The sequence below is a fragment of the Crocodylus siamensis genome, chromosome 3, assembly GCF_052110815.1.
Source record: "Crocodylus siamensis isolate JL-2025a chromosome 3, ASM5211081v1, whole genome shotgun sequence".
In the NCBI taxonomy this organism is placed as follows: Eukaryota; Metazoa; Chordata; order Crocodylia; family Crocodylidae; genus Crocodylus; species Crocodylus siamensis.
The window spans coordinates 88,282,789-88,309,332 of record NC_143397.1 but is presented as its reverse complement, the minus strand read 5'-3'; the positions used below and the strand labels follow the sequence as shown (position 1 = coordinate 88,309,332).

The following is a 26,544-nucleotide window of genomic DNA, read 5'->3' as shown; positions in this document are numbered from 1 at the left end:
TTTCAGGTCCTACCCTGGCCCTACTCTACACAGTCCTTCAGGCTTCATTGTTGGCATGCTCCAGCTGGCCTACATGCAGTCCTTCAAGCCATCCTTAGGCCTTTCCCTACACAGCCTGTGGCTTTCTGCCCCACACCAGGCTGCACTCTAGTTAGGCCTCTCACCCCTCACAGAGCTGCACTCTAGTTAGGCCTCTCAAGTTTCACACAAGTCTTTTCTGCTCTCAACACACCCGAATGGTGTTATCCTTTGCCTTTCCCCTCTATGAGGTAACCCACCAGGTCACAGGGGCTGGGACTTTCAGGAATCCCATACCTGCCTTTCACTAAGGAAGCACAGGTGTGGCACTTTCTGGGGACCACCGCACCACAGACGGTACCACCAACTCATCCTATCCCACTGGGTGCAGTTTCAGGTCTTACCCAGAGTCAGGACCCAGAAGCCCTTTCCTGGAGCCCTAATTAGTTCCTAAACCTAACATCTCTACCCTGCTGTGGCCCACTCTCCCTCCACCCTCAATCTCTCCCATGCCTGGTCATATTCACCCTGGTGTCATTGAGTCACTCTGAACTCCTTTCATCTGGGCACCAGTACCCAGGCCCAGACCCCTAATCCATGGTTCCTGCTACCAGGTAACATTATGACACCCACAGTCCTGGCTCTGGGTTGGGCCAGTCAAGGTGCTGGGCTCTCCACAGCTGGGATCACCTTTGCAGTGGGCATTCCTGTGTCTTCAGCCTCCTTAGGCCTTGGCCCCAGCTCAGGCCAGCCAGGGTGTCCCTTTGCCTGGCTAATCACTGGCCCTCCACCACACTTCTCCCAGGCATGTCTACCTGTCCTCTGTTAAGGCCACTCTGGACCCTCTACTCTGGGCCACCGTTCTTATCCTTCTGGTCATCTACCCAGCACTTCAGATTATTTCTCTAATGGCTCCCTGAGCTCTTCTCTCCTTATCCAGATCTGCCTCCATGTTTAGGCAAGCAACAAACCTAGCTGTTGATCCCCAGGGCCTCCCTTCATAGGCCCCTGTAGCACAGCCCTGCCTGGCTGGAAAACCCTGCAGGGTGCCCCAGAGCCTCCTCCATCCCCAACTAGCTCCCCCTTTCACCTGGTATGACACTGCTCACTTAGCTGTTCTGGTTCCCTCCTAGAGTAAGCTCTCCCTCCTCTCTAGCAGCAACAAAATCCAATGCGTCTGAGCTCTAGAACTGCAGCTATTGCAAGCAACCACTACAAGTACTGATCCTTGTCACCTGTTAGACCTTACTCCCAATGACAGAGCCTCACCTAGGATTGCTTCCCAGCCTGGCAATTCCACTTATTTCTTCTACAGCTCACCCTGGCAGTGTCCTCCTCCAGGATAAACTCTGCTACAAGCCCTTCAGCTAAGAGATGTTACTCTTACTGTTTCCAAAGACAATCAAACCAGCTAGAGTATAAGGATACTCACCCAATCAGGCACCTGCCCTAAGGTCAGGTGGCCACCTGATTGGGCCAGTGCACACCTGTGGGTAGCTCCACAGCCTGGCTGCTTCCCTCCTACCTCTTAAAGTGGGAGGCACACTTTGTGCCCTGACACAATCTGATACAAAGAGTGAGCAAAAGACCCATGTCTGAGAAGTGCTAAAGACCTATTGTCTTCCAAGTATGCAGAAAAAATTAAGATTTAATCTGATTTTGATATTCTAAAAAGCAGGCAAATTTTGTTCAGACAAACATTAATACATAAAAGTTTCAAAAAAAATTAAGCAATATTACAGCACAAGTTTAACACAAAAAAACAAAGGCAACATTCTCTCTGTCAAATATCTAAATTAAGTGATTTACTTTTTGTACAACCAGTCTCCAAAAGTCCCCTTAATAACCCAGTCTTAAATCTTCATCTTATATTAAAGTCAGTTTGATTTGCAAAAGAGATCCAGTCAGCTTTATTAAAGTTCCATTTGGGCTTTAGAACTGATTTGATTATTGGAATTTGAATTCCAACTTTATATAAAATTGCCCTATGTTGACTGTGTGGGAAGTTGTTAAAAACCTTGCAGTGTATAGAAGGGCTGGGTCCTTGTGATTTCTGTGTCATGAAACACAAATCAGGTGGCTAGTTTTGTTGCCAGAGGGCTGAGTGGAAAGTAGCTCAATCTTGCACGTTGTAGACTAATACAAGGTCCTCTCTCCCCATCTGCGTGAAAATTATGAGATATGTGGGTGAAATAAAAGAAGCAGCTAAAATATATATCCGAAAAGGATTTAGAAAAGAATACATACCAAGGTGGAATAAAGACAGAGGATGTCTTTATAAAGAATTTAAAGAAAAATGGCAATTTCACAACTGCCACTGAGCTCTTACAATCTCTGGATAAGGCTCAAAGAAAAAAGTGGTTACATACAATGGAAAACCTTAATTTCACTCACTCAAGCAGGAAGGCTTAGGCTCTCTTATGTCAACTGGGCTCTAGCACTGACGCTTCAAGACCCAAAACCCATATTAGATTAGAAGCAATAGCCAATCATATCACTACCCTGTCTAAGACTCTCACTGACAAGCTTTTAACAAGACAAGTGAAATCATGTTTAGAGTCAAACAAACACTCCAATGCATCATCCTCTTCCTTCTCCCAACCTTGTAATGTACATGACATGCAAAAAGCTTTTAGAGCCATAAGGGAGGGGAAAGCTGCAGGCCTGGTAAGATATTTCCAGAATTCTTAAAATTCTGTGGCCCAAAATCCATTCAATGGCTAGCAAAGTTTTTTACCAATATTTTGGAAACTGGAAAATTACCAGTCATATTTAAGAGGACAAAATAATAGCAATTGTAAAACCTAAGCAGGATCCCAAGAAAGTTGAGAAATACCATCCACTACACTTAACTGCAACTTACAAATTATTAAAAAGACTGATATATAATTTTTCAGATCATATTCCCCTTGAGTAAGCAGGGTTTAGACCAAACAGACAATGTTGCAATCAAATCACGGCCATGACTACCAAGATAGAAAATGGCTTTAAAAAGTCACTAAGAACTGCAGCTGTTTTTCTTGATCTCTCGGGTGTGTATGATACAATCCGGAGACAAGGCCTCATCTTAAAGTTCTTGGACATCATACCATGTCTTAAAATTACTAATTTCCTAGACAACATGCTTAGCAATAGATGGGTCCAGATTTATTCTGATAACACTGGTACTAAGTACAGACTGTCAGCAAGCCCAAGGCTAAATCAGTTCAGTCATTCCAGGTTACTCTAAACTGCACAGATTAAATTGAAACTGAAGTGAACAAATATTTACCTGATTTAGGAAATGAAGCCACATGCCTGCAGTGGCCCAGGCCAGAAGCTGGGTGGCACTAGAGCACAGCTCTCTGAATGTGTGTTCACTTCCTCTTCCTGCTGCCCCAAGGCCTCTGGGATTTGCAATCCAAAATCAAAGCAGCGGGACTCTGCAAGGTTTTTCCTCGCTTCCTCTTCCAGGTATCTCTCGGATTTGCAGTGCACAATCGCAGCCAGCAGTAAGTTTGAGCAGGGGTAGAGGTGTTTAAAACCCCCTGCCTAGCCCCAGATTCCAGCTGGGTTTCCCTGGAAGGGGTAGACTCCCCCTTGCAGACTAGGCTACATCCCCAGCCGGGCTTGCCCTCCACATCACCTTGTCAGTCACCCCTCACTACTCCAGGTAGGGAGTAGAGAGGCGAAGCCCAGCCCAGCCCAAGGCTGGAAAGCATGCTGGCATGCTGGGGGACTGTGATTTAACTTGAACCAGGAAGGGGTCTGGGACAAAGTTTCATAAACTGGTTTGACCCAAATCAGTTAAGTCTGATACTACAATTCAACCAGGTTTATCATAAACCAGTTTCAACCACTTTGAAATTGGTTTATATGCACTGAACTTCTGTTCTGTTTCAGGTTTAAACTACTTTTTGATCACTTAAACAGGTTTATGTGTAACTTCTGTTCCTAGCCTAAGAGTAGACCACATACAATGAACTTCCAGTCCTTGCGCCTCTGCTGTTTAGTCTTTACACTCATGACCTTCCAGGCACTCAAGAAAATTCATATACAGTGATAACATCGCTCTTGTTACACAACTATCTTATTTCTCCAGAGCAGGAATAATATTTATATCTTATCTCAGTACTTTAGATGAGACTCCATGCAGCTGCTGCAGGAAGCGCTGGGCAAAGCTGAGGGGAAGAGGCTGCTTTTACCCCACACCAAGCACATCTCTGCCCCACGAACACTGCTGTTGCTGTTGCTGCAGCTGTTAAGTGTGAGCAGGCAAGTCTGCAGCAGACACAGGGCAGGCCGGGGCTGCATGCAGGTCCCTGCCAGTACCGCAAGGCTGGGGCCAGCAACTACACAAACAGTCCAGCATGAAGCCACCCCAGCCCCACTGCGTCCCTGGGGGATGGCAAGACACGCCATGGGCAGGCAATGTGAAGCAGGTGCAGGGACTGAGTCAGGGCTGTGCATGCATGTGGTTGATCCACTCCTGCCAGGGTCAGTTCGGAATGTGCATGGGGTAAGCTGGGGCACATGGGTAGGGGGGGCTCCCATGCACACCCCACTATACCCACAAACCCCAAAAGTACTCACACACACACACACACACACACACACACACACATCCCACAAACACCGCTCCCCTCCCACGCAAGGAGGTCTCTGGGGGGAGCCCATGGCTCACTACTACCCGCGCACACACCACCACAAACACGCACCCAACCCCCACACACCCCCAGCCTGGCTGGACTAGCTCTGGGCAGAAGCATCTCTGCAATCCAGTGGGCCACATCGCCATGACCTCCAGGGTGAGGTGTGGCAGCAGCAGTGGTATAGAACTATACCCCCGCCATTGCTGCCTGGTCAGCAGGAGGAGCCTCACTTTGGCGACTATGTTGGTGCAGTACAACCTACTGTGCCAGGTCTTACCTGCTGGGCCACAGAGATGGTGCCTGCTGCCCAGAGCTTGTTCCAGCCAAGCTACAACCTTGCATCCTGCTGTAGGTGCAGATATCTGCCCCAGCACGCCCTGACACATCGCCTTTGCCACTTCACGCATCACCTACGCCTCCCTCATAGACTTACTTGGAGGGTGCTGTGGGAGCTGATCTCCACCACATGCACATCCCACTCCTCCCAACCCTTAGCAGCCCCTTGCAGGCTGTAACTCTGCCAGCCTGTCAGCAGAAACCTGCAGCTTCCCGGGTTTTCCCCTTTTAAGGAGAAATCCACATTTTGCCAAGTTTTTTTCGCTACAAATGAAAAACCCAGATCCCTGGTTATAATGGTACTCCTAATTATTTAGGAGTACTCCTAATGGTACTCCTAATTACCCTACATAAAACAATGTCCTATAAAAATCATTTAATTATGACAGCAGCTAAGTAAAAAACCCATAATAATTCGCTTCAGAAACTCACTGGGAATTCCTGGGGAGCTGATGCTGAGAACAGCAGGTTTAGCACTGGTCTACTCTTTGGTGGAATACTGTGCCCCAATCTGGTTAAACGGTTCTCATACAGCTCAACCAAGCAATGTGAATCATTACAGAAACAATATGATCTACCTCTGTTTAATGGCTCACTAATCTTAGTAACATCCTCCCCTGTTTAAAAAGAAGAAATGCCTTGTCTAGATTATGAACTAAAATTTAAAAATTACTCACAGTTGCCTATACATGAAAATTGCCTATACATGAAAATCACTTAAACCCACCATGTCCAAAATTAAAATATAGACAGCTCGCTTGGAGAACAGCAATTCAACTTGAGCAACACTCATTTACCATCCAAGATGCCCGCAAGAGTGGCTCAATTCACCCTGTAGTACAGAAGATGATTATTACAAATCCCACCATTAGACCAGCTGGCTTTGATATCCCTAGACATCTTTGATCTTCTCTCTAAACCAAATTAAGACAGGACAGAGCAGATGTGGATTTCTTTTACATGGAAGAGACTGGACTAGCTCATCAAACTGTGACTGTGGTGCCTCTTTTCAAACTCTGAATCACATCACATCTGAATGTCCTCTTCATGCATTTAATGAAACAGTACTGGATCTACACAATACTACATCTGAGGCAAGCAGCTGGCTGCAAAATTTGGACATAAAATTATGAATGTGTTTCTCCTCGTGTTGTGACTACTGTATCATCATGCACTATATAATAAAAATCAAATCCTCAACATATGGAAAATTAGATCAGGATCTTCCTATAAGCATTCACTGCCCGAAACAAAAGCCTCAGTTGCTGGAAGTACATTCTCTTGTTTACATAATATAAAAAGGGAACACTACCAAATCAAATTTTTTGCACTTGTGCATTTCAAATTTTGTAACAATTTCCTCCTATGGTATCAGCCTTCAAACACAGCTGAAAATAAGTATTTAAAACCTTATTTTGCAGCAATGAGCTGCTCAAAAGGCTGGTAATAAAGGGACTTTTCACTTCTAGGTCCATCAAACAAGCAGGAAATAAACTAATCTAAAGTTAATTAAAATACCCCTAAAGGTGACAGGCTGGTGGACTGAATAGCAGAAACTTGAAATGTTATAGAAGACATTTTATGGAAGACAAATTTAGTTCCTATTACTGTCAAACTAGGTGCATCTACATGGATAATTAATCTGAAGCAATAAACTACAGTATGCATCATGCCAAAGTATATTGCTTCCAGGTGCCACATTTACATGTGCGCCCAGGAATGCAGTATGTTGAGCTGGGTCAGAGCAGCCCCACCTAGTAGGGGGCCCCAGAGGTCAGCCTGCCAGCCCAGGGCTGCTCTGACCCAGCTCAACGTGCTGTAGAGGGGCTGGCTAGGACACAAGGGTGCTTCAGTGTGCGGGCTAGCCATCAGGCAGCCCCATCAGCGTCTACACATGCACTGCTGCACAGTAAATAACACCACCACAGGATAGTACTTGTATTTACAAATATTAACATACAGTGACATTTATTAGTTTATGGGGGCCTAATAGAGCCTCATGTATAGATGCAGAGATACTACCATAGAACTAATTAGACAGCTCTGCACTAAACATCTTGTATAGACGCACCCACAGATACCTTCATGAGCAGTATGTTTACATATTAATTGCATTTAAAGTCTCATTTCTTCAGGTGGGCAAACAAAAAACACCCCCAAAATATTTAAATACGTTTGAAAGCTCCTCTCACTATGTAATTGTGTTGTGCCAAGACTAGATTTGCAATCATCAATACCCCAGTTCCTAAAACAGTTTGGAGAACAAGATGAGTATCAAACTCAATACCCTGGACTAGGAAACAAGGTCAAGATACACTGTCTGTATCCTCTGCCCCCAGTAATGTCCAAATCACAGCAAGGTACATGATTTAACTAGTTCAATAACTAGGGAGAGAAGGGGAGGAGTTTTAACCATTGCTAAATTTTTTTTTGAAGGCTGCATGATTCTTCTACACACACACACTGGGTACTTTAAAAACAAATCCATTAGAACTGGGGTGTCCAATGGGTGGCCCTAGACCACATGTGGCTCATAAGGGGTTAATTTGCAGCCAAAGGGCTCCTCGTAGCCTCTGGTCCCCTCCTTGCTTTAGCTGCTGCTGCAATCAGGGTCTCCAGGCTCCCCCTCCTTCTCTGGAAAAGGAAAGCCTTCTCCAGCTTTTACTTCCTGCTCCTTTCCCAGGGAGCAGGACAGGTCATGATGGTGGTGCTGCTCAGCACAGCACAGAACAGAGGAACCCAGCAGAGTAGTGTAGCAAGAGCACATGCTTATAAGGACGAATGGGGGGCCACCTATCCACTCATGGTGCAGCAGTGAGAGATGGGGCCACATGCCCACAATGAAAGGGAAGGCACCAACCCATACTGTCAAGAGAGTTTGCATCCAAGGAGGTTGGGGGAGGGAAAGTGAGAGGGACCATAGGCTCCACTGGCACAGCCCCTGGCCACTAGGAATTTGGACAACCCTGTCTTGGATTAAGAAAAAATTACATTTCAAGGTGACATCAGCTTTAACCTTTTCATTAGATATTCTTCTCTTTCTATTTAGAAACCTCAAACTTTTAGAGTAGCAGTACTGTGAATCAAGATGTTCTCCTAAATATTATTTTTGTACTCTTAAAATTAGTCATGGACCTAATCTAGTAAAAACATGTCACGCAGCAAGCAGGCCTTTTACCTCTATTGCAATAAGAGGTCCTAGCCAGGATAACATTTTACACTATTTACTTGGATTTTATAGTGAGTTTATTTGGGGAAAATATCAGAAATGCCCAATATGCAGTAATTGTTCTATTAAACACCTGAGAAACATTGAAGAATAAAAAGACATATATGCTCCTGCAAAATCATTTACAAAGAATTGAGCAGAATTATTCATTAATTAAATTCTAATAAGGCCAGTGTGGGCTCTAAGTTGTATTTTAAATGTGCTTATAAATACCCACTACTTGTGCTCTAGTTATGATGTACTCTTCATACAGATATTTTTTACATTGTCTAACAACAAGGAATACAGAGCAATTAGTGTAAAAGTACCACTCAACACACAACTGTTTAATAAAAATAACAGGCATATAAGCATCACATATGGTAAATGTTATAAACAGGGTTAGATTGGGTCACTAAGGCCTTAAAGTATCCTACGGTGAATAGTCACCTCAGGCCATGGGAGTGTTCCAAGAAGAAAATGTCTTGCAGAACTGGTGGGGGAGCATGAGCTCCACCAAGCACCCACCCTTTACTGCTGGACACTGATGAGGAATTAGACAATGCTTGCGTGATGACTATCTGCATTAAAAACTGTCTACATTAAAGACACTGCACCACTGATGTTGCTGCAAACTATATGTCAGTATTTTGCCAACAGAAATGTAGCAGAAAGCCTACTTCCCCACTAGGATACTATAAGAGATGCAATACACCAGAGCGTGCACAGTGATGCTCTCTCACTTCAAAAGCAAGAAGGTTCATGTCAGTGCAGAAGCCCAACTGTTTTTCCCCCTTTTCTCCCATCATCCCTTAATCTGACCGTTACTACTTCTTAATTTACATTCTTCCCTGAACTTCAGAGAAGGTAATAATTGAAAGGTTATGGGGAGACTTGTTAAGGGAGTTTACAGTAATACCTCAGTTAACAAATCCTCTGGGAATGAAGCTCCTTTATAACAAAGTCAGCTGCTTTCTTGCCAAAAAAACCCAAAAATTGAAAAAACCCGCAGCTTTCTCATTTTACCAAAGAAACCCACGGATTTTACATTTTTGCAATGAGCTCCATGCAGGCTAGCAGAGTTCCAGCCTGCAGGGAGCTGGGAGGGAGTGGGAGGAAAGCAGTGAGACAGGGGACGCCACATGCATGTACAGTACAGGCACGTAGCACCAGGCAGCCTGCAGAGCAGCTCCAGCAGGTACGTGGGGGGAAAGAAAGATTAAGGCCCCTGTAGGGAGGGAGCTGGGCAGGTCTTGGGGACTGAGGCTGCAATGCGTAGCTGCAGGGCCCCAGCAGGGAGCAGGATGGCGCCAAGGGTGGCTCATCCGAGGGAAGGCCAGAGCCAGCTCCCCACATCCAGGGGGCAGGGGGAACCAGTACCCCTCAGATCTGTATGTGGGGCAGGCGCCTACTGCAGGCTTGGACTCCTGCCCCGCTTCCCTCCTCCAGAGCCTCCGCAGACACAAGCCAGCGCAGCCAGGATAGCGGGGCCCCATGGGGATCTCCTTGCTGCTGCAAGCTCGTCTCCTGCTGCCCTGTGATGCACCTCCCCATGGGGACACAACGCCATGCTGTTGCCCTCTGTGAAGCCCTACATGCAGGGGGGGTGTCACCAGGGCAGCACAGGGCTTGCAGCTGTGAGCAGCTTCTTCCTGCAGCTCAGATGCTCCCTGCCGTGCCAGGTAGTGCCCGCCAGGATGTGGAGGTCCCAGAGGCAGGAAGCAGTGTGGGGCTCACAGTGGTAAGCAACTCATCTGTGAGGACCCACTGTTCCCTGCTCCCCTGCTTCCCTTACCTGGGGCCTTCACAACCTGGCAGGTGCCACCCAGCGCAGCAGGAAGCAGCTAAGCCATGCAGAGAAGTTGCTCACTGCTGTAAGCTCTGCACTACCCTGATGATGCGCCTCCTGCACACAGGACTGCAGTGAGAGCAGCAGTATGGGGCTGTGCCCCCCAAAGCAGTGGCATGCACAGGAGGCGCTTCGCCAGGGCAGTGCGCAGCTTGCAGCAGCAAGGAGATGCCCACAGCGAGGTGATCCCCGCGGAGCCCCACTGCTCCCTGCCCACTGGACTATGGAGGCTCCAGGGGAAGGAAGCAGGGCGGGAGCTTGAGTCCACAGCCTGCACCTGCTCCGCACACAGATCTGGGGGATGCGAATCCCCCCTGCTCTCCCCCACACCCCGAAGTGTCCTGGAATGCATCCCTATGCCTTCTATGTTATTTCTACCACTGGTAACACCGTTTCTGATAACAAAGTGACGTCATAGAATGCATCTACTTCATTAACGGAGGTATTACTTTATTAGTGGGTTTTTTGTTTTGTTTTGGGTTTTTTTTTACATTTGGTGCATATTTACTGCTGGATACTTTTAGTATAATAAATGGATTTTATTAGGATCGTAGATTAAGTTTTTTTATAAAAGTGTTTATCATTTTCTCTAAGTTTAAGAATTATCAAAACAAAATATTTTTAGGGGGTTTTTTATGTTTTCTTAATTTTAAAATGGCTTTGATCAACACTTACTGTTTTCCCCTTAATGATTTACATTCATTTTTAAGTGATGGGCTGAAATAAAGGATTCAAGTGAAAACAAGTACCGTTCATGCATCTATTTATTATATGTTTTGTCAGTATTTTTTATACTGGTATTTGACTTAGGTTGCTAAATATTATTATGTATTAAAAGTTGAATACATTAAGTACTACAACTAGGTTAACACATTTATTATTCTCTTTATTTAAAATGTGGGTGTTCGGGAATATAAAAAAGTAGTATTGTTGCAGGGCAATAAGGTGCCTGCTCCTCTAAGAGCAGAAACTTTCTAAGGAGAGAGCCCAAAGAGCAAGACAGAAGCCCACACATGCAGGTTACTATCACAACAGGCTAACAAGCAAATTAGCCTGCACCTGGTCAGCTGACTGGAAGAGGCAGGGAGGGACCTGCGCATATATGGTCCCAGGGCTGGGACTAGAGGTTTAGTTCTCTAATAGTAGCTAAGGGGAAGGAGCCTCCAGGGAAGAATTGCCCAGGGACTGCCTGATATGCTGCAGACTGGACTAATGGGGCTCCAGGAGCTCAACAGGTACAGCAGGGCTACCTGGGGATCACCTCGCCTACAAAGTACTTTAGTGCTGGGGGAAGTTTCCCTTTTTAAAGGGACAGAGCACACCCTGAACTGCTTATATTATGTTGTAGCCCAGGGGCTCATGTTTAAGTTGCTGTTTATAAATACCGGTGGATTGGGCTGAGGCCATTGGGGAAGGAGAAGGCCTCATTGGGGACCCACTATGGTGTAGGGACCCCAGCGCCAGTGTGGGATGCAGAGGCTGGCCTGTGGAGAGCCCAGTGAAGACAAGAGGCTGAGCTGTAGCAAGGCCCCAGGACAGACAATTTTTAAATGCCATCTGTGAGGCTTGGGGCATGGTAAAGGGGTGGTTTTGGAGCCACATATCTAGTCCATAAGGCTGAGAGTGTCCCGTGAGGCATCCATTTTGAAGCAGGACCCCAAAGAGGTCTAAGAACCCACAGGGTTTGGTGGGGTCCAGCAAGACTGTGTCCAGAATAAAACTTGAAGGCAGCCTCCCTATCTTTATAATTACAAGCAAGACGTGGCATGCAAGGAAGAGGGTGCCTGTTGGACAGGACTGGCACAGTCAAGGAGCCCTAGGGGTATCACAGCCATCCCTGGGGACCCCAACCCGTGACAAATATATAAAACCCATCCAACCAGACCATGGAAATCCCAAGTCTATTCATAACTAGAACTTTCTTTAAAAATAGAGCATACATTGCAAAGCCCAAGTTATCAGAAAAGAGAACTTTTCATACTCAGCCAGAAGTCAACATAATCAAGACTTGCTTAGCAGACCAACACAGAAAGCAAGAGCTAGAATACAATACCTTTCTCTGAAAAAGCCTAGTGTACTCCCTCTCTACCCATTTAATTATGAGCACCTCAAATGAGCTCAACTGTTGTGTTATCATTTAGATGTCTTCTTTGAGAGACCTAGTTAAAAAAAATGAGGTACAATGATGTCCAGTAGGTATTTAAATACATCAGGATACACAAATCTAGCAATGTTGGATAGAACTCAGTTATAAAAGCATCTTGGCATACTTTAAAACATTTTACCAACCTGTTCTAGCATCTCTATTTTGTTGTCTTTGACTTGCAAAATTTCTAATACTTTCCTGTCCTTGACTTCAGCTTTCTGTTTTTCTCTAGAAACAAAAAAACAAAAAGACCCTTTATTAGTCATAATTTGCAGCTAATCATTTGAATTTTTCATGTCCTGATAATGAATGTCATTTTAAGGCACAGAAAAATTAAATTATCTGAGGCTGACAGCCTTTGCAGAATTAATCAGGCAGCATATGGCAAGTGACAGCAAATTACATCTGCAATAGCTAAGACAACTTTATTCTAAAATAAATAAATAAATAAAAACACCAGGACTTGAAACATCATAAAGGAAAACCTAAACTGATCTGCATGGTTTCTTCCAAAAGACATTAGGGTTTACTCAGTTCAAATAGCAAAAGCAGCTTTTTCTTGTTTCTTGTTTCTTGGCATAATGCTAATTCAGATTTAGCTGAGTTGGTGAGGCTTTATACTCAACTTTAGGACACATCCCTCTATTTGAATGCAACCTTCTAACTTCTGAGTGCATATATAATAACTTCTAAAACGTCAGAGTATCATTTAGGCATTGATGGGCCTTTTGATTTTGGTGGGAAAAAAATCAGAACATCAAAAAGGGAAAGTGAAGGCCACATGGAGCTCCTGGCATCTGGTCTACAATGCCATCAAGGGTAATTAGGGACCTAGTGTGAATTCGCAATTGCATGATTTTTTGTAGAAATTACAAATTCAGGTAGGTTCCACAAAAAATGGAAGACTGAAAAAAAATGGCAGGCTCAATGCAAAAAACCCCCCAAAAAACAAACAACTTACTGACAAGAAGACAAAAGGGCAGGGAGCCCTGCAGCCTTGGAGCATGGGGGGAAGGAGAAGTAAAGGCAGAAGGGTGGGTAGAGGATGGGGAGGGAAGGGAGACATGGCAGGGCTGCTCACAGCAGGAGGCAGGCAGGGTCCTGGGCCAGCTGTGGGAGGCAGCCAGGAGGCTATGCCAAGGTCTTCAGAGCCCTGGCCCAACTCATTGCATTTGTGCACCTGCTGCCAGCAACTAGCCAGGCTCCTCAGACCCCAGTGCAGCCTCCTGGTTGCCCATTACCCCGTTGCAGCTATTTATGCAGCATGTCTGCCTAAAGATGGCCTGAAACAGTAGTTTAATTATCAGGATTAAACCAGGGAAGTCATTAATCCATGCTTAATGGGTAGGATGGCTTCCCTGGGCTTAATCAAGGGAATTTGAGCCATCTGGAAATCTGCAGGAAGGGGCAGAACTGCCGGAGTCCTTCTGGCAGACTTGTTGGGGGGGGACACCGCACTTAGCCTGCAAAAATGGTGGATGGCTCCAGGATCTGCCTAAGAAATCAGGCATCTGCCTCCTCGAGTCTGGCAAAATACAAATAACTAGCCAATAGAGCCCTGAGGCACAGGCATGCAAAAAGTTACTACAGGGTAGGCAAGGTCAGGGAGCAAAAAGAAGATAGCTTGCTTCTCAGTGAGTAAGACGTAAACTACCACAGCTTACATGGGGTAAAAGCAGACACACAGATAGTTATTACTGAGCAGATGCTGCCTTCCTCCTAACTTGCTGAAAGATACATTGAGGGAGTTGGAGGCAAAAAGAGGACAGTAGCCCATGATTCCGAATGGAAAAAAAAAATCTGGAATGGAAAAAGAAGGAATACAAACACAGACTGTGGCTGGATGAAAAGAAGGGATTAGGAGACTATATAGGACCTCTAACACTGGTGCAATGAAAAAGGAATATTTGCAGGGTAAGAGCAGAAGGTTAACAAGGTTTTCCAACACACATTAAGAGCAGGGGATGCAAAGATGCTCAACACAGGCTTTGAGTTTGGCCTATAGAAGCAACAAAATATTTCATATCCAACCCAAAAAAGTGATACATTGTGGCACAAGGTGAGTTTCCCTCAGCCCTTGCAAGTATTTTCTAATGATGTTGACAGCTGTGGGTTTTTGGCTCAAATTGTTCTGCCCTATTGCCTTCTGACATGACGTCCTTCCAATAGAGTCCCAAGAGTGCTAAACTTTTGAATCTTATCTCAGTGGAATAAAGCATTGACTATATACAGGGTTTTGATTTTAGAAGACCACAAAACATTGAGTAAGCATTTTTAAAGACTTAAAACAACCACTGCCTCTGTGAGCAACCTTGTCTTATTACCTCAGAACAAGGAACTGCAAGCAACTATTTTACAAAATGTGTTATTACAAATAAAAGCTATTGGGTATTTAGTATAGTCACACTTAAGCAGAATAGGTTTGGAATGACCGTCTTGTTACTGCAAAATAACTTTAAAAAAAGATATGCATCACGTAAAACAATAAAATTCATGCATTTCAGTTATTACAGTCATTGGCATGACCATATGAAATTCAGGTTCAACATGCTAGAAGTGTTGTATAAAGTTTATCAATTTAGGATTATAAAAAACCTAAGAAGAATCCTTGACTAGTCTTGTAAACTCTGTATTGTGCTGATACAGTATCTAATTCGTAGCCCACTCAAAGTCAGTACCAAAGATTCCCACTCAGTGGGTTTTGAACAAGGCACACTGTCAGCCAGGAGCAAATAAATATGGTAATATTTAAGCTATATGGATTATGTGGCAGAACGTATGGATATAATCACATATACAAGCATTTTAATAGATTCATTTAATTAAGACTGGTCATCTCAATTATAGCATAATTTTAGCTCAGTCACTAAGATGAAGAGCATTGAATAAAAACATGAAAAAATACACAAATAGTTCTATCCTCTTCATCAAATTTGTATTAACACATGCACACTAACATTATGCCTAATCTTACATAGTTGGTATTTACTAAAGGTTCCCATCATAAAGAAAACAAAACAAAAAAGGCAAACCTACATTTATTCAACCTTGTCTTGGGTCTAAGCCACCTAAATTTTAGACTCAGATGAACATAAACAATCACTCACTTCACAGGTGCATGCTGTGCTGTTGTTTAAGTGACACACATTTTGCCCTATGTCTTCAGTGGGCTCACATGAGCCACACATGGCTAGCTAACCCCTGGTCAGCCCCCTCTGGCATAAAGACTATGCAATGACTGTAGAAGTTGGTGTATAGTTTTATGATGGTATTTTTAAATCTAACTCATTGCTGCAACATAAGTACTAATATATGCTAATACACTATCACAGCTGAAAGAACTGGGAAAGGATGAATCATATTTGCAACACTTAAGGAAAAACAAGAAAAACACACTTCAAAGAAGACAATTCAGGGTAACAGGGCCTGGACAAATGAGACAAAGAATATTCAACAAATAATTATTTCAGAAGATGTAGAAAATATTCTTGAGACTTTTGACAGTGGTCTGGCTACTTGACATTTGAACTAAACACAGAAAACTGAATATAGGAAAGGTGCATCAAAAGCCTGGGCCTACCACTACTACTATTACTATTGTTATTATTACTACTTTCTTCAACCCTAGATGCCAATTGGCATTATAGGTTGTACAGAAGTTATAGGTGGTGAAATACCACGTAAAATTTATTTCCCTCAGAAAGTTAAGTGATAATGGGCAAAGCCTTCCAAAAATAAGTAGGTACTTAATGAGGGTGGGGGGGAGGAAAAGTGCATTAGGCCATTCTAGGGGATGTATCACATCCATTGAGAAGAGACTAATAACAGAGGACATGATGAAGAGCAGAGATCCTAGATGCAACTCTTCTCATAACACAAAAATGCAGTGAGTCAGCAAAACTGAAAAATGTAGTTAAAAATATAGTTTTCCCCATAATGCACAATTAACTTGTAGAACTCAAGATCTCAGCTGACTTCAAGAATGAAAAATGATGCCCCTAAAAACGAAAAAAACCCATTCACAGTTTAAAAAACCCATTCACAATTAAAAGTGAGGATCAGAAAAAGCTTAACAGCACTGGTGGTGGCAGCTCCAGCCAGGCCTCAGAGCCAGGGTCAGAACTAATTTATTCTGACAAACTTCTGCAGCCATCACTTGGAAAAGGTATTAAAAATTGCATTTGGAATAAAATAACTGATCTGAAAACCTGGTGTGTAGATTTCTCAAGGTAAGCCCCAAAAGAATGTGACAAATTTTTTATTTAAAAAAAAAAAAAAAAAAAATCAAAAACCCTGGAATCAAATGAATAAACCAGACCAGAAGGCAGTGAATGGGCAAGCTTTACAAGCTAGCTAATAAAGTAGCGTACACAACTGATTCAGGTATTTTATTGGTAGTCAAATATTTATGAAGCCCTGTAATTTTAGGAACTCACATTGTACCAGAGTTTCAAAAATGAAAAATTTGGGATTAGATACCAGAAAGAAGAGTCCTATACTAAACAGGAGAAAAGGTACTTATATATGGGTATTTATATCTATTAGATGTTCCAAAATTTAAAGCTAAATACATGCAATACTTTAATTTTTGAATGACAACAAAGTAAAAGGGAAGTAAGGGGGTCCCTTACCAAAAATGGAAAACAGTGAAATTTTAACAATAAAGTTTTGATATAAATCCATTCTTAAATTTGATAAATGACAAAATATTATTTAGTAATTCAAAATGTTAAGCTTGTTAGGGTATTCTTTATGCAGGCTACAAAGGTGGCACACAATCCTGGACACTGTCACCAGAAATGCATCTCAGTTGTCACAAATAACTGAAGTGGGGGAAAAAAACCTCTCATAATTCAACAAATATACAAGAAATTTTAGCGGAAACTTGGAGCAGCTCCTCCTGGTGGTATAGGATGTCGTCCAATACTCATGACAGAGGTGCTCCCAAAAGACACACTAAGTAAGACCACTATATACAACCATTATAGACTCTTTGGATCTCCTGCTGCATTGTGAGGAAAAGTTTCAATTAAAATGGCAATATAAAGTCTTGCTCTTTATAAAGGTAACAAAAAACAGAGAAAAATCTTTGTCTCATTCTATTAATACACGCTTCATACATTTACGATACATTAAAAAGGCTCACCCAAATATGGGGAAAAATCCATGCACTGTCAAGAAGTTGATGATGATCAATGACTGAGACAAACTCCTGTTTAGCTAATTAGAACCACTGATGAGCAATAATGATGTGAGCTAAGAATATTTGCAGACTTCTTTAGGATGAAAAATGGAGTGAAGAGAGGCTGTCAATTTGTACAAGTTTTAAGCTCCCGTCTTTTTTCCCCATGAGTACTACCTATTTTAAATGTTTAACATAGCTGTATTTAGCCACGTGGATTATCTGCTTTCAGTTTTCATTATCTACCAACAGCCAAAAATCAGTAAATTATTTTAAAGCATAACTAACATTTGTTGTTGTGTTGTGGTCTGCACTATGTATTATTTGACATGACAAGATCATATTTTCTGGGGTTTGGCCCATTTTTAATGAGTTGTCAAAATGAAATATTAGACTATAAGAAAACATTTAACTATGCATAAGGTGTGAAAGTAGAACCTGCTTTATAAAAACCTAAAGATTGGCAAAATTAAAGTTCAGTGAAGTTTGTAGTATATTTTATTTTGTATAATAAATTTGCAAAGCAGCAATAAAAGCAGTAGAGAAAAAGATATTTGGGTCCTGCCATAGGTCTTAATTCATAGCACATACTTAACCACTCTTGTGGATAAACAAACATTTGTACTTAGCTCCACTGCACTATTTTTAGACATTTAAATGAAAATAGGTTTAAATAATAATAGGCTGAAATATTATTTGGAAAGCTGTTCGTAACTTCATTAATCATCTCACCTTAATCATGCTATTGAAAAAGAAGCACTATACAAGTCAGTCCTAAATATCAAACAAAGCTTGCATAGTCTGAGCTCTGTGGTCAAATCATGATTATATTTTCATCACTATTTATCTATTCAATTAAAAATGATGCTTGTAATTAATGTTACATTAATGGATGGGGAAAAGAAACTGGAAAGGCAGTAATATTTCAAGTTGCTGTGCATACCTTGAGAAATTTTTTAAAATGTAGTTATGGTCTCCTGATCTTTTTTACTCTTTTACATATGAACTGAATTAAAGTGAGCATACTCACTGACATCTATGTTTTATTACATTAGTGGTAAATAAATCTGACTAATACAGTCATTGATGTTGCACTCTCCCTGCGCTAGTGTAAATATGGTCCCACTCCTGCAATTATTTTTGCACAGGCATAACCCTGTGCCCATAAGAAGTCAGCCACTGGATAAGTCTATATCTGCAACCAAGTCCTAATCTTGCAGTTCGAAACTTTAAGTTGCCTCTAAGTCAAAAGGAGCGGATAAGAACGCTAATTAATTGTGGTCTCCTAATATACCTCAATTCCTCTTCATTCAGATCCTAGGAGTACAAAACCAACATTTAACAGTGAACAAGCATCATCTAATTCAGAAACATATCATTAATTTCCTTGTTTTGAAATACTTAGAAAAATGTACTTAAAACACTGATAAGAATTGGGAGGAAAAAAACATCAACATGATACCATTCATGCTATATTTCTTCAAAGAGCCAGTTATTTTCTGTAACCTAACCATGCATCTATTTGACCTCTGCTGTTACAGAAGGTAGACTTAAGCATGTAAATCTTTAAAGCTGAATCAACCTACTTACAGAAAAAACATAAACATGAAATTCTCATTTTTTTCACCGATTCTTAAATTAACTAGTTACAGATATAATAAAGGCATTTCTCTTACTTGTTCTGTTAACTATTTCACACCACGTTATAACAAAAAGACATAGTTAAAAAACACTGTTTCTTCTTTTGGAATCTAAACAGAATGGCTTCATTCATCAGGAGCATGTTATAAAATCACCTATTTTAAACTACTGTACGTACATGCACACACAAGGCTTTTCAATATTTTTATGCCGAGCATGTGACAAATAAGAAAAAAATTAAGAGTCATATTTTGCTCTTAATTTTGCAAACATTTTTGATCTAGAATGTACAAGTCTCTTATTGCATTCAAAATATCAGCACTTCAGAACAGACTGTTTTAACATCTGCACATCACCAGGGTTTCCCCCAAGGATTTTTAAATGATGCCTGCCTGTGCTGAATAAAGTGCTAACTTGCACCTTGCATTTCAAACTGTGTCCTGAGCAGCCATCCAGTTGGTACAACACCAGCTGAATTCCCAGAGGCCACTGTTCAATCAGGCTTGACTGCAATTATCATGTCAATATTTTGTGCTCCGATATGCAGATATGCACACATGCAGGCTGCATAATACTTCCTTCTCCATGGAATGTTGACTTATGTTCAATGTTCTGAGAATTTTTAATGAAACAGGATATTAAACTTTCATCAACTATAGACAACCACAACTATTTGACCTTAAAAGCAAAGGTTATATCCTTATTCTCTAGTATTCTGTCCACTTTGCTGAGTGATAACAACTATAGAGTCTGGTTAAAACAAAATATGCATATGTTAATTTTTTTTTAAAAAACAACTCTCTCAAAGTAAGGGAGATGGAGTGCTAATCCTTTTTTTAAAGCTTCATTAGTTTATTTACTTCCCAGTATTTGTCTCATTCACTTCCTGTTTTCACTTGTTAATACAATTTTCATAACAACAAAGCTGGCACAAGAAGTCTACTACATGCTATTTGAGCCCTTTAGAAGATGTAAGTAAACAAATGAGGAAGACAATGCTTTATTTTACACAAACATACAGCCACCAATTTTTGTTGTGTATAAAGGTGTTCTTCATTGCTAGTAAATCTTTGCATCTTAACCTGGTAAAATAATCCAGTATGATCTGAGGCACCATAGTTCTTTATCAATTTATGTAGTATCTTCCCTACATGGTGGTATTAAAAAAAAAGTAAAAAATCACTGCAAGTGTTTCTACTGTCATCGTTTTAGTTGTTCCTAGATTAAATTTGATCTTCTTAGCTATGTAATCAGAATATAGGTCTAGCAAAACAGTATGCCTATTTAATCCTCCTAGGACTCGTTTCACCACCAGACCAAGCAAGGGATCCAGCAATACTGCATTTTGGAAAAAAGGGATAGAGTCAGCATGGAGCCTGAAGGCAAATCAAAATATGCTGGGGTGGGGGTGGGGGGAAACCAATGTTAAGATTTCATTTATAGTAAACAAGATAATGCTTGAAGTAGGGCTTCCAATCAAGAAGTGCTAAATTAAAATTTACAAGAAGCTGTAAAAAATACATGATGATATTCCACCACTCTGGAATATACTTTTAATACCTGAACAGATTTACCTGTTAAGTCAGTGCTTTTTAGTATCTTTATTCTTTATTTTTAAATGTTTTTTTCCCCTATTTAATTTTATCATCAAAAAAGTGTTCCAAAAGGCAAGTGAACTAGAAATAGCATTCTTTTTACATAATACAGAGATCAATAGTATTTAAAGTAGTTGTAAAGTACACTAACATAAGATATACTTTTACAATGGCTTGTTTGAAAATACCTGGAGGCTTTTACATATCCCCAAGGCTTTTCTCATTTGCACAGTAAAGATAATTTTTGTTTGTATCTGAATATTAAAACAGTGAGTGTAGTTAGTCACCCAGTAAGAACTGCAAAGAATGCTGAAAAATGAAATATTTTCTATGTATTTCAGAAATCACCATTATAGCCACAAAAAGACAACAGTTTAATTTTGGGGGCAGCTAAACTCTTATTCTGGAAACATGAAAATATTTTGATATTGTAAATTTAGAAATAAAGAAAAACCTACCATTACTAAAAATAAACAAACAAACATTCTATCTTGAATAGAAATAAAGAATTGTACTTTAAAGAAAAAAGTTGAGAAATCTCATCCAACTCTCCAAAAATAAAATGACTTGATTGTATGACTTGTAACACACTTATTTCCAACAATATATTCTTTTTATTCCTTACTCTTCATGCCATTTTGCATAATGTGTGCTAGCAACTGATCCTACAGGCCCCCCCTACACATTACAGGTATTACACAATTAACTGGTTAACTGCACAATTAATTTAGACCAGTTACATGTGCAAAGTTGGTATCACGCCATAAAAACATCCATCCAACTATAAAGTCAGAGCTCAAAAATGTGCAATAACTTTATAGCTGGTTTCTATCCAGTTTTAATTTGCACGTGTAGCCCTCATAGCTGGGAGTCCCACTAGCTGCAGAACTCCCAGACACAGCAGAAGTCCTGTGAGATACAGGAGCTTGCTCCTTGCCAGTGCACAAGGAAGGTGGGATGAAAATCCTGAACTCCCCTTGTACCAACAATTAACTGTGATTGGATCTGATGCTGGATCTCAGAATCATGCCTCCTGCCATGCACATGTGGCATGGTAGGAGGCACAAGCGTGTGGATCACACATCAGATCCTATCACTCCTTTACCTGAACATCTAGAGGGGCCCTTAGACGTGTACATTCTTAATGCCATTATTATAGAAGCATTGCTTTCTTCATCCTCCAGTTTGAGGGGGTGGTATTGCCATGCTCATCATATGCTGGTTTCCACAATACCTATTGGAGGATAATATAAGAACTAGCTGTACTGTTACCACAGATAATACTCTAGTGAGCACTGAAAGTTAGCTAAGTACTGAATGTTTAGTGGCATGACACAACAGAACATAAATATAAGCCAACACCTGTGTTATTTACATCATTAAGTCCCAAGGACTGAAGACCAACTCATCTCAATCCTAAATCAAGATTTTCTGATGAAGCCATGGCACAGTACAAAACCTGTCTGTTGTATCAGAACTTTAACTAGCAGCTGTTTCAGGTGTTGCTTTGGGAAAGTCTTCCCCATTAAGTTTCTTTCACCTTTGTATTCTTAGAGGATTTTCATTTAACTTGGTTGCACCAGAGGCTTGGAGTGGTCCCTTTTACAAAATGCAGCCTTATTTAGGCTTGCCAGATTAAATATTGCTAAGAGTACTAAAACTGATATTTCAAAGCAAGGACAAAAAAAATACAATAATCCTCATTTTGAAAGCTATTACCGTATGCCCATTTCTTTGCATCATAGGGTTCCAAGAGGTTTATGAGTAACTGAAGTACTTCTGTTGTTTTCTTATCAGTTGTAGCATGCTTCATTATTTCTCAAATCTTCATGTGTTCATTAACTAACTCATTGAATAGCTTCTGCCATAGTCTTTGGGCTAGCAACAATGCCAGCAATGGCATTCTGGTTCTACAGATACCTCTGACATACAAACTACTAAAAAGGAAACATCTTCAAGCTGATTTTAGCATTTGGGCACAGAAAATTTTTCGTACCCTTTGAAACAGAGGACAGGACATCCTGCCACACTTTTAGCTTCTCTCATTCCTTGGAGTCTCAGAACAGCAGAGAATTCCTATGCCTGAAGAAGGATGATTGTGCCTGAAAGCTTGCTAAAAACTTTTTTCCAACTACTTGGTTGGTCTAATAAAAGATATCACATCTACCCAAAGCATGGGCGACTGGTACCACCTTAGTCAGGGGGGCACGTGCCCCCCCTCACCCCCCAGCAACCAGTCAGTGGCCGGAGAGGGTCCCCTCACATCCAATCGCACCAACTGGCGCTCCCACCTGCCCCCCCAACCATCACCTGAGCCTGTCAGGGGGTACACAGGCACTCTCAGAGGGTGTATGTGCACCCTCATGCACACCCTACGCATCACCACTGACTCAAAGAATCTTGCCTGAGGATAGGACAATAAGCTTTCTGAAGCAATATGTGGAAAAGTAAAAGAATGAAGCAAAAAAACTGACTAAGTAAAAGTTATGGAAACCTAAACCTGTAGAAGATTTGGAATTGTGACTTTTAGGGGAAAAAAGGAAAAGGAGGTTCAGAGATAGATTTAGGATCAGAAACAATTACTGGAGAAAGGACTGGAGATTCAAATTAAAAAAAAATGAGTTTTATTTCTGGCCTTCCTATGTGTCATTTAGGGATTTTAGTTTTCCACAGGAAAAAAGGAGAAAATCTCTATTTAAATCCCCACAAAAATCACATTTTTTCCACGACCTACCAAAAGTGCAGCAACATCCTATGGTGAGCCGTACCATTTCTGCTCTCTTATTTTGCCATGGTTTTTGCCTCTCAGCCAAATTGGGGGGGGGGGGGTGGCATTCCCCCCCTCACCCCCCGATTGGCTGAGAAGCAAAAACTGCTACTAGGAGAACAGCAATTACAGAAATTAAAAGCATACAAATGAAGGGAGGGTAGAGGGTGGGGAGAAATGAAATGAAAAGCCTACAAGCTTTCACTCAATATGTCCTGAGGAAAATATGCCCCTCCGAGGAGATTAGCAAAAGAACAGTTGTATGGCCTTCTCCCGGTCTGGCCTGAGAAGGGAGGGGTAGGCTACAGCAGAGCAATGCTCCGTCTCTTCCCCCAGCCAGTGATTGCCTAGTCTGGGAAACAGGCTAAAAGGTTTGTCCCACTGTTCCTTCCACTCCCAGTGGAGCACCAGCTTTGAACAAGCTCCCTGCTACGTGGCACTTAGAGCCCTGCACCTGCAGACTCATGCATTGCAGGGCTATGGATGCCAGTTTGAAAATGCTGGAGAGGGAGGGGAAGGGGGGGGGAACCCTCCTCCCCTGCACACAGCACATTAAGAGCCACACACCAGCAGTTCCTCTACTTTGCTCTGCTCTGGAGGAGCAGGCACTCCCCACTGTGTCCTCAGATTGAGATTCCCTAGGCTGGGAAGCAGGTAGGGGGCTTTACCCCACTATTCCAGTACCTTTCTTGGTCTGGGAAAAAACACAAAGTGGGGGAGGTCCTACAGACTACAGTCTGTGCTGCTCCCTGTCCCAGAACAATTTTTAACAGTAGAAATTTCTCAAAAATTTCTGCATTAGAATGAAAGTCTGTTTGGAGCCTGAATCACAGAAGAAGAGTTAAGATACAAGTTGCAGTCTGGTGAAGATGGAGCAGCTCAATGAAGCACAGATTTTGAATTTTTAGATCTATACAAAAAAACACAGACTCTTCACAGATTTTAGGCACTCTCAAAGTATGAAAATATATGGGTAGTTTTAATGAAATACAGATCTGTAACATTCCAACAATTCAATGTTCAAAAAACACAAAAAAATTAACATGAAACTGCATCATGAAAGAGAGACACCTACCAGAGTGGGTTCAAAAATTTATGGAAAATCTCCAAGCTCACCTTTCCACAACCAAGCTGACTGCTTGTGTAAGATCTGGATTTGCCACCTGCAGACGTTTCCACAAAGACCATACAAATTCTTTGTCAGCCTTAAAAATATAAACAGAGAAATAAAGAATACACTATATGCATATTTGCCACATAACTTTTACAAGAAAAGGGGTTATTAGCATTAATTATCAGAAGTTAATTGTTAACAGAGTTCAAAGGCTTCATTATTCAGGTTGACCAATTCAGTTGTTTGTTCCAAAAGAAATGCCCAACTTCATCAAGAGACTAATTAAAAAATGTCAGCTAAGGAAATGTAATACATTTTTTCCAAAACACTAATCAAAAGTCTTCAATGACACCTTCATCTCCTCCTTCAAGTCCCAGGACAAAATATGTGCAATTCACTCCACCAGAGAAATAAGGCCTAATTCAGCCCCACTTCCGGCAGGTATTTAGTCTCCTAACACAAAGAAGCTAATGATATAAAAGAGGAACACTCCTGACCTTGTACCCAAAATAGCAATTTTTAAAAGTGGAACACTTTGATAGGCAACAAGGAAACATACACAATTTAGGATTGCAATTCTTAGTAGTGAGACTTTTCTAGCAACCTAGCAAATGGGAAATGGCAGGATATCCATTGCTCCATCACACCCATTAGCAAAGTCAAGAACCTATGCCTTAAATTGAGGAAAGGCAAAACCCAGTATCATTCTTAAGAAAAAAATAAATTCATGATTACTAAAATTTAAAGCACATAGCAGCCTGTTCTTGGATGTTAGGTAAGGACACTTATTTTTCTATGTCTGGAGTCAGGGACTAATTCTTATGCACCTGACTGCTTTATAACAATGGACATTAACTGTAGAGGTGAGAAGGAAAGTAGGGTCAGCAGTAAGAAAATGGAGACCCTAGCCTCTGTTGTGCAGAAGTGCATACCCTAAGTTTGTCACGGTAACAAAAAATGCAGCTCAATCTGTTATATAACAGCCAGCAAAAGTTTAAGACACAGTACAGACTTTGAATTAGTTCAAAGGCCTACAGGTACAATCCAATCACCATGCTGAAATTATGTCTCTGTTACAGGGCACTATGGTGCCTGCTCCTTTAAGGGCAAAAACTGCCTAGAGAGAGGCCCCTGGCAGTCAGGCAGGAATCCCACAGCTACAGGTTACCCTGAGAGTAAGAATGAGGGAATTAGCTTGCACCTGCAGGCAGTCAGCTGACCAGAAGAGACAGGGCCTGGGGCACATATAAACCCCAGGGCTGAGACTAGAAGGCAGTTCTCTGTCAGCAGCCAAGGGGGAAGGAGCTCTCTTAGAGGAAGCTAAGTGCAGATGTTTAACTGTCTGTTCTACGTCTGGTAGGATTAAGAGGCTCCAGGGGCTCACCAGGGACCCTGGCCTGCAAGACATTTAGTGCTAGGGACGAGGTTTAATGCTTCTAAAGGGACAGAGCACACCCTGAACTGCCTGTATTATGTTATAGCCCAGGGGCTCATATTTTGATTTCTGTTTGTAAACTGGTAGATCGGGCTGAGGCTATTGGGGAAGGAGGAGGCCTCACTGGGGGCCCACTACAGTGTGGGGACCCCCCAGTGCCAGTGACAAAGGGAGTTAAGTGGACCCCATCGCCGGGGGTGCAGTGACAAAGGTGGTGAGCAGAGAGCCCAGCAATGGCCGGAGGCCAAGTTAAACTAAGGCCTCGGAGGGGCAATGTGCAAATGCCACCCACGAGGCTTGGGGCATGGTAAAGGAATGGTTTGGAGCCACGCATCTAGCCCATAAGGCTGAGGGTGTCCCGTGAGGCATCCATTTTGAGCGGGACCCTAAAAAGGTGTCCAAGAATCCACAGGGTCAGCAGGGTCCATCAGGACTATGTCTAACTATAAACTCAAGGGCAGGCTCCCTATATAATAATTACCAGCAAGACGTGACAAGCGAGGAAAAGGGTGCCTGTTGAGCAAGACTGGAATGGTTATAGAGCCCTAGAGGCATCACGGCCATCCCTGGGGAACCCATCCCATGACAGTCTCTTAAACAAAATTAAAATTAAACAAAGTAA

The 26,544-nt window shown here is 41.9% G+C and overlaps 1 protein-coding gene across 2 annotated transcripts in view; it reads right to left on the bottom strand.

Annotated features, from left to right (window-relative positions):
• CNTLN (centlein) overlaps positions 1-26,544 on the bottom strand; it is a 377,819-nt gene that overhangs the window by 313,777 nt on the left and 37,498 nt on the right. For both annotated transcript variants that reach the window (XM_090038766.1, XM_090038767.1), the window contains exons 2-3: positions 24,490-24,578; positions 12,332-12,416 (exon numbers count right to left, since the gene is read on the bottom strand). In XM_090038766.1, the coding sequence (XP_089894892.1) occupies positions 12,332-12,416; positions 24,490-24,578 (174 nt within the window). The remainder of the gene's footprint in view (positions 1-12,331; positions 12,417-24,489; positions 24,579-26,544) is intronic.